This window comes from Mustela putorius, unplaced genomic scaffold (genome assembly GCF_011764305.1).
Source record: "Mustela putorius furo isolate JIRA1106 unplaced genomic scaffold, ASM1176430v1.1 tig00004007_pilon_pilon_pilon, whole genome shotgun sequence".
In the NCBI taxonomy this organism is placed as follows: Eukaryota; Metazoa; Chordata; class Mammalia; order Carnivora; family Mustelidae; genus Mustela; species Mustela putorius.
The window spans coordinates 15,051,376-15,059,205 of record NW_025422145.1 but is presented as its reverse complement, the minus strand read 5'-3'; the positions used below and the strand labels follow the sequence as shown (position 1 = coordinate 15,059,205).

Genomic DNA, 7,830 nt, shown 5'->3' with positions numbered 1-7,830 from the left:
GCCCTTCCTTATTTATACGGAAGATGTAAGCCTTTTGTACATTTGTAACGCGCAGGCAGGGCGGCCCCCATGCGACTGCATGGGGAGCCCTGTTGGCGGCGGGGTCGGGGCAGGCTTCGGGACATGGAGAGGGAGGGGGTTTGAGGCAGAGGTCAAGAGGAGGCCTGGTCAGGGCTCCAACCTTGGAATTAACAGACACTTCACGCGGGGGGTGTGCGGGGTGGGGGCACGGAGGGGGGGGGCACGTGGAAGCTGGGGTTGTGTGCTCAGGCCCATGGCTGCCTCCGCCAGCCTTTGAGAGCATGGGGGCCGGGGCGCGGCCCGGCATGGCTGGTGGCGGCTCAGGCCCCAGCGGTTGGCTGGGTGTGGCAGCAGCTTCCTGGGCTCCCACCGGCCCCCCCTAGACACCGTCCTGTGCGTTGTGGACGGACTCAGGGCGGGGTGAGGGCTTGGTTTCTCAGTGGGACTGTTGGTATTTCTCAGAGGAGGTGGGTGGGGCTCTGCAACCCCCTTCCTGTGACACTCCTGTCCCTTGGAGGAGAAGACGCAGAAGACAGTGGGGCTGCAGGGTGCTGTGCTCGTGTACGCCAGCCCTCCTGCTCGTCCCCCGGGCACCCGGACTCTGCTCCCGCCAGCTGCCCTCGGCCAGCCTTGGGTGTGAGCCCACAACTGCTTCTCGTCTGGTGTCGCCCGTCACTAAAACCTGTCTGACACATCTCTTCGTGACGCTGCCGGGACTGATCCCGCAGTGGACCCCGAGCTGCTCCTGGAGACCCCACCAGCCAGCTCCGAGCAGGAGGCCTGGCTCCCTCCTGCCGCCCCCTTGGTGACATAGCCCCCGGTCACACTGGTGCTCAGCTCTACCTCGTCCTCACGGCCCAGCCCTGGGCTCTGGGTCTCTTCTGTGCTGCGTGTCCAGGAGGCAGGATGCAGGCCACAGCCTGTGCGCTGGGGGTCCCCAATGAGGCCTGGCTTTAGCAGGGTCAGGCAGGGGAGGCCACACCTATTCTGTCTCACCTGTGTGGGGGCACCCCTTTCTTTGGACTTTGAACCCAGTCACACAGACTTTGTTTTGAGGATGTGGACAGTCCTTTGTTCACTTTATCAACACTACCCTTCGCTGCTGTCTGACACACCATTCTTGGGCTCGTTTTGGACGGTTTTCCTTTCTTTGTACAGTAAACGTAATTCAGCTCGGCCTGCAGGTTGCGTTTCCTGTCCGTGAGAGCCCCTGGATTTAACTGGCCAAGTGGCAGGTGGAGGTGACGTGGGGACCCCTGCCTCCAGGGCCCGGCCTCACCGGCTGCTCCCGGTCTGGGCTGTGTGGGCGAGCCCGGGCAGCATAGTTCTTGGGGAGCCAGACAGGCAGCCCTCTGCGCACTGGAGAGGGCACCTGGGACGCCCCGAGCCCCCCAACCCCAGATTGTGGAGGCGGGGCCTGACTGTCAAGTTGGCTCTGCTGCCAGAGGGTGGTGGGCACCGAGGACTTGGGGGGTTGCCGCCTGCCGAGACTCAGCACAGCCTCCTGGACCCAGACTCGGGCCTGAGGTGGGAAAGCCGCCCGCTGACAGGGTGTGTGAGGCTCAGTCCTTGGGGTGTGGTGGGTGCTGAAGACTGGGGAACCCTTCTGAACGAGCCTCTCCACCCCCATGCCCCGCCCACACTCCGGGGCCCAGGCCTCTGGACAGCTCCGAGGGACTGTCCTGGATCTGGAACCCACTGCACCCACGGCCCCTTGGTATGCGTCCTCTGTATCCGGGACATCTCTTGGTCCCACTCTGACCACACTCAGCTTTTACTACCCTGCTTCCCAGGTCAGAAGGTCAGATGCAGGACCCTGGGATGGGCTGGTCTCAGAGCAGATGCTCCTCCGGCCCCAGGCCCCTGGGAAGTGTGTGGAAGGGCAGATCCTGGGGCTCTGTCCTGCCGCTGCCTTAGATCTCCTGCCTGTCCTGCCAAGGGGGGCTTCCATTCCCACCCCCGCTCAAGGAGGGCTCCTCCCAGGGCTTGCCCAGGGTACTGTTTAGATGACCTTGGCCTCTCAACGCTGTGTGTGGGGCTTCAGCTACGGAAATTCAGTCGGGCCGAGTAAACACACAGGTCCTTGGTCCCACCAGCCCCATCTCCGGTGTTTGGGGCCTGTGTGACGGGTGGCTGTCCCGGGCCAGTGTGGTTTCCTCCCTGCGGAGCACCCTGGGACTTCACATCTTTGGGACACGCCTGGACCAGGAGCCATGCTGGGTGCCGCTCTGGAAATGCAGTCCTGCCTTGTGTCGGCCTCCCCTAACCCTCAGTTCCCCCATCAGCTGCGGGTCACTGGAGGCCTTCCCACTAGCAGAAAGGGTTTCATTGTGACCCCAAGACCTGTTGGTAGGTCGTAACCCTGAGAAGGATCCCGGAGAAGGTTGAGAGATTTTTTTCTCTAGGGGAACAATGCCTGTTCCTTGCAGGGCCGACACAGACCCCCTGGGCCTCTGTCTTGCTGGACATAATGAATCTCGGGCTGGTCTGGACCTGCTTTGGGGGAGATCCAGGCCCTGGGACAGCTGGGGCAGATTGGGGAGCCAGCAGGGGTTAGCCGGCCCCAGCCCCCTCCTCTGACCTGGACTGGGAAGGTCTGAGAGGAGCTTTGATCCCCTGGCCCTTCCATCCCCAGCCCAGGGCCTAGAGGGAGGAGGGGCTCCAATTACAGAGTCCTCTCCCCTCCCTTCCCCTCCCCTCCCCCGCTGAGCCGGCCCTTCTCTGGCCCTTCTCCGCCCCTCCGTGACCCTCATGGCCAGTGTCTTCCGTGCTCCCGGGCCTCGGCCCCTCCCCACACCCTACCCTGTGCTGACCACAGAGGGGCCAGGCAGGGGAGGGGCCGGCGCCACACACACAGACTCCGAGCTGGGAGAGGCCCTGAACCTACCCAGCCCCTACCCAGCCCCTCACACTGGGAGAGGAAGCCTCTGCTGTGGGCTTGGACCCTGGAGGCCAAGGGGGGAACCCTGGGGACCAGGCGGGGGCCCCAGGGCAGGGCAGTGACCACAGGCCCAGAGAGGTAGATGCCTTCGTCAGGGAGGCTAGGCAGCAACTGAGGAGGGACTGGTGGTCACATCCCCCACCCCCTGGCCCGCGGTCCTCATGCTGGCGCCGAGGCCACTCCTACTGCTGCTCCTCGTGGTCGGGCTGACCCTGGGGGCCAGCCTGCCGCCGGGACCCCGAAGCCATCCAGGCGTGTGCCCCAACCAGCTCAACCCCAGCCTGTGGGTGGATGCCCAGAGCACCTGCGAGCGTGAGTGCGTCGGGGACCAGGTAAGCACCGGCACCGTGTTCAACAGCCCTGCCGGCGCGTTGGACACCATGGGGAACTCGGGGTGCCTCCGAGGCTTCGTGAGTCTAGGGGAACCCCAGACCTTGCCTGCAGGGGGACCCTAGCAGCTTCCCTGTGCCCCCATTCCTGGGAGTCGGCTGCCTCCTCAGGCCCCCCATAGTCCCGCAGCTGGGGTTTTAGGCTGTTCCACATATGCGGGTCCCAGGGAACACCCCCAGTCTTTGCCTTCATGTGTCGCTCCCCAAACCTGCCTACCCCCACCCTGGGACCAGCTGTTCTCAGGGCCAGCAAGGTTGAAAGGCGGGAACCCCATGTGGACATCTGCCCTGTAGCGCCCCCTTGCAGCACCTGCAGTGGCCTTGAACACATTGTCCATGTGCCCCAGCCCCCCACGCACACCCGGGGCCTTGGTCTCCTTGGGTGCCATGACACCCACTCCGGGGAGTGAGGACCCTAGGATCCGGCGGGCTTCGGTGACGCGACACAGCAGACAGTCTGAGGGTGCAAAACACGGGAAGGACGCGTCGGCCACAGGCCGAGCTTTCCGCGGGGTGGGCGGCTGGCAGGGGAGTGGCCGTGGCAGCTCAGCTCCCCTGCACGGCGGCGGACGGGCGGAGCGGGGGCGCCTGCTGAGCTGCTCCCCACCCCCCAGGACTGTGCGGCCCACGAGAAGTGCTGCGCCAATGTGTGCGGGCTGCAGAGCTGCGTGGCTGCGCGCTTCCCCGCCGCCGGCCAGGCTGCACCCCCGCCACCCGCCTCGTGCGAGGGCTTCCCCTGCCCTCAGCAGGGCTCCGCCTGCCACCTATGGGATGGGCAGCCGGCGTGCCGCTGCCGCGACCGCTGCGAGAGGGAGCCGAGCTTCACCTGCGCCTCGGACGGCCTCACCTACTACAACCGCTGCTACATGGACGCTGAGGCCTGCCGGCGCGGGCTGCAGCTGCATGTGGTGCCCTGCAAGCGCATACGCGGCTGGCCACCCGCCAGCCCAGGGCCGCTGGACTCCACGGCCCGCCCCACTCCGGGCCACGCGCCCATGCCGCCTGCGCTCTACAGCAGCCCTCTGCCGCAGGCCGTGTTCGTGGGCGGCACCGCCAGCCTGCACTGCGACGTCAGCGGCCGCCCGACGCCCGCTGTGACCTGGGAGAAGCAGAGCGACCAGCGGGAGACCCTGATCATGCGGCCGGACCAGATGTACGGCAACATGGTGGTCACCAGCATCGGGCAGCTGGTGCTTTACAACGCGCGGCCGGAAGACGCGGGCCTCTACACGTGCACCGCCCGCAACGCCGCCGGCCTGCTGCGCGCCGACTTCCCGCTGTCCGTGCTCCAGCGGGGCTCAGTTGGGGATGGGGACGGGGCGCGTGCCCCCGCCGGCCCTGCCAAGTGCCTGCCTGACCTGCAGGCCTGCGGCAGCGCGCCCTCTGGCCTTGTGTTCTGGCACTTCGACCCCCAGCGTGGGGGCTGCATGACCTTCCCCGCCTGCAGCTGCGACGGCAGCAGCCGGGGCTTCGAGAGCTACGAGGCGTGCCAGCGGGCCTGCGCCAAGGGCCCTGGCGATGCGTGCATGCTGCCAGCCGTGCAGGGGCGCTGCCAGGGCTGGGAGCTGCGCTGGGCCTACAGCCCGCTGCTGCAACAGTGCCACCCCTTCCTGTACGGCGGCTGTGAGGGCAACGGCAACAACTTCGAGAGCCGCGCCAGCTGCGAGGACGCCTGCCCCATGCCACGAACGCCGCCCTGCCGGGCCTGCCGCCTGCGGAGCAAGCTGGCGCTGAGCCTGTGCCGCAGCGACTTTGCCATCGTGGGGCGGCTCACCGAGCTGCTGCAGGAACCCGAGGCGGGGGGCGGCAGCATCGCCCGCGTCGCCCTGGATGAGGTACTCAAGGATGACAAGATGGGCCTCCGGTTCCTGGGCACCAGGTACCTGGAGGTGACGCTGAGCGGCATGGACTGGGCCTGCCCCTGCCCCAACGTGACGGCTGGCGACGGCCCGCTGGTCATCATGGGGGAGGTGCGAGACGGTGTGGCCGTGCTGGACGCCGGCAGCTATGTCCGGGCCGCAAGTGAGAAGCGCATCAAGAAGATCTCGGAGCTGCTGGAGAAGAATGCCTGCGAGCTGCTGAACCGCTTCCAGGACTGACCCCACCCATGCTGCCCCCCCCCCCAAGTCTGCCCACCCTGCCTTCCTGCCCCATGGAATAAAAGCCAGCGTTTCCCCAGAGCTTGTGGACTACACGGGCTGGACCTCCTCAGGGGACCCTTAGCTGGTATCCCTCCTTGCAGCCTCCCATTTCCCTGCAGGAGCACGAGCCATGACCAGCCTGAGACGGGCACCCTCTCCTGTTGTGGGGAAACTCAGCAGCCAGCTCAACCCACGGGGCCCGAGTTCTCCCTCCCTTCCCTGTGCCCTCAGCACAGCAGCACAGTCCAGGAGGCCCCCAAGCCTTGACTCCACAGGCCAGACCCTTCTGTCACTAGTGCAGACCCCTTGAAGACACCGCCCGCCCACTGAGCACCACCAGGAGTGGTCCCAGGAGGCATGGGTGAGACCAGCAGTGAGCAGCAGAAAACACTTTATTCCCAGGTTCTAAGCAGCCCTGTGGCCATCAGCCAAGAGCTCCCAAAGTGGGCAAGGCCAGTCCTCATGGCCCAGCCCTGGGAGGCAGGGGCTGGCATCTGGGTTTGGTCTAGAAGGGGTCTTGGTGGAGACACAAACATGCGAGAGCAGGAGAGAGTTACTCTTTCCGGAATATCAGGCACTTGTTGTTGGCCGGCATGTCCACCTAGGGGAGAGGGGTTGGCTGGAGCGCTGACCTGGTCCCCAGGGAAGTCCCCTGTGTCCCTAGCTCTTCCCACGTACCATCCTCTCTAGCAGCAGGCCACTGGCTTGGCCCAGGTCCTCCAAGAGGGCTGTGTCCCGAAGCCCCCACTCAGGGTTCCTGCAGTGAGGAGGAAGTGGACAAGAAGGTAGATTCATGGCTGGGGTGGTCGCCCAGCCCCTCTGTCCCCCCAGCCAGCCACCCTCCCCCGATCCAGCTCTGACCTGCATCTAAGAGTTAGATCAAAATCCACGTTACTCTGCGGAGTGATCTTCCCATTGATGGCATAAGGCTGCAGAGAGGGGGACACGGCTCTGCCCGCCACCCACAGACGGGGTCAGCCATGCCTCCAACGACGCACAGGCAGTCTTGCATGCTGGCACCCAGAGAATGAAAAGGACGCACCCCTCCCTGCCCCCAAGATGGGGGACAGCTGAGGACCAGCTGGTGAGCTGGGCGGTGGGGGGGGGGGTTGTTGCAGGGAAACTGGCAGGTGACCGGGAGCATGTTCAAGAAAGAAGACTCTGGGTGCTGTTTAATGATGGTGGGTAGTCAGGGGACAAGGCAACTAAAAATACTGACACCAAGAGAACGGAGTGCGGAAAGTAGGACACAGCCCGCGCTGGTTGGGAACAGGGCCTCCCTGCCAGGGGAGGCCCGTGGCCCCCGACGGAAGCACTCACCCCATAGGTGATGAGCAGCGCCTTGGGTTTGAGCAGGTGTCCGGCTGCTCTGAAGAGCCCCTGGGGAGTGAGGATGCAGGGATCAGTGAGGGGCTTTCCCGGCCGGGGCCCGCAGGAGCCCGCGGCTAGAGGCCCCAGTGCCTTCGCTGGGCTGTGGGGCAGACCTGCCGCCCCGCGCCGCCCCGCACCGAGAGGGGGGCCCCGCGGCGCAGGTGGGCGGCTCGCCGCGCACCCACAGACCTCGGTGCAGCTCAAGGGGCTGATGTGGATCATGTTGATGCACAGCAGCAGGTCCAGCGACTGCGGCAGGATCCCGCCCCAATGCTCCCAGTCCCAGGTGACGTCCAGGTACAGCGGGGCCTTCACGTTCGACAGCCCCTGCGCCTGCGTGGTGGCCGAGATGCTGTAGGAGGGCAGCGCACGGTCGCGGGGAGCCGGGCAGCGGGACGGGCCCCGCTCCGCCCCCTCAGCGGCCGGGGTCCCACCTTCCCCGCGCCCCGCCGCACCTGTCCAGGCAGCGCTGGTCCACGTCGGACGGCTGCCACTCGGCGTGGGGGAAGGCCCGCGCGAAGTGAGCCGTGTGCTGGCCCGAGCCCGAGGCCACCTCGAGCACGCGGACGCCGCGCTGGGCCGGGTCCATGTACTGCCGCAGCACGCGCAGGATGGGCTCCTTGTTCCGCTCGGCCGCCGCCGCCACCAGCATCGCAGCAGCTCAGCTGGCCCGCGGGTAGCTGCAGTCCGCAGCCGCCAGGCCCACCGGGAGCCGTAGCCCGACGCCGCGCGGCCCGCCGGGAGTTGTAGTCCGGCGCCGCGCGGCCCGCCGGGAGTGGTAGTCCGGCTTTGCGAGACCGGCTGGGAGTTTAAAGGGCCCGCAGCTGCAGGAGGTGCACCGGGAGCGGCAAACGGGGCGGGGGCACCGGTCGCTTGAGTTGGGATCGCCGGCTTACAGGTGACCGGCAGCTCAGTAGCCAGGGGCCCGCGGCCGCTCCGGCATTTTCCTAGCGCTTGTCAGTCTCGC

The 7,830-nt window shown here is 66.5% G+C and overlaps 2 protein-coding genes across 2 annotated transcripts; one reads left to right on the top strand and one right to left on the bottom strand.

The window, feature by feature from the left end:
• Positions 1-31: 31 nt before the first annotated feature.
• On the top strand, positions 32-5,921 carry WFIKKN1 (WAP, follistatin/kazal, immunoglobulin, kunitz and netrin domain containing 1). The gene is made up of 2 exons (XM_004750895.3): positions 32-3,294; positions 3,966-5,921. The coding sequence occupies exons 1-2, from the start codon at positions 3,124-3,126 to the stop codon at positions 5,448-5,450; spliced, it is 1,656 nt and encodes a 551-aa protein (XP_004750952.1). The 5' UTR covers positions 32-3,123; the 3' UTR covers positions 5,451-5,921.
• Positions 5,867-7,609, bottom strand: METTL26 (methyltransferase like 26). The gene is made up of 6 exons (XM_004750891.3): positions 7,319-7,609; positions 7,053-7,215; positions 6,813-6,872; positions 6,354-6,421; positions 6,171-6,249; positions 5,867-6,093 (listed from the first exon to the last, which is right to left on the bottom strand). The coding sequence occupies exons 1-6, from the start codon at positions 7,513-7,515 to the stop codon at positions 6,046-6,048; spliced, it is 615 nt and encodes a 204-aa protein (XP_004750948.1). The 5' UTR covers positions 7,516-7,609; the 3' UTR covers positions 5,867-6,045.
• Positions 7,610-7,830: the final 221 nt, after the last annotated feature.

What these genes read in the sequence shown, in the direction of transcription:
- WFIKKN1 (XM_004750895.3), top strand. Translation starts at nt 3,124, where the DNA reads ATGCTGGCGCCGAGGCCACTCCTACTGCTGCTCCTCGTGGTCGGGCTG. An exon ending in GTGAGTGCGTCGGGGACCAG is followed by an intron (nt 3,295 to 3,965) that starts GTAAGCACCGGC and finishes CCCACCCCCCAG; the next exon opens with GACTGTGCGGCCCACGAGAA.
- METTL26 (XM_004750891.3), bottom strand. Translation starts at nt 7,515, where the DNA reads ATGCTGGTGGCGGCGGCGGCCGAGCGGAACAAGGAGCCCATCCTGCGC. An exon ending in GCCCCTTGAGCTGCACCGAG is followed by an intron (nt 6,873 to 7,052) that starts GTCTGTGGGTGC and finishes CTCACTCCCCAG; the next exon opens with GGGCTCTTCAGAGCAGCCGG. An exon ending in CGCTGCTCATCACCTATGGG is followed by an intron (nt 6,422 to 6,812) that starts GTGAGTGCTTCC and finishes CCCTCTCTGCAG; the next exon opens with CCTTATGCCATCAATGGGAA.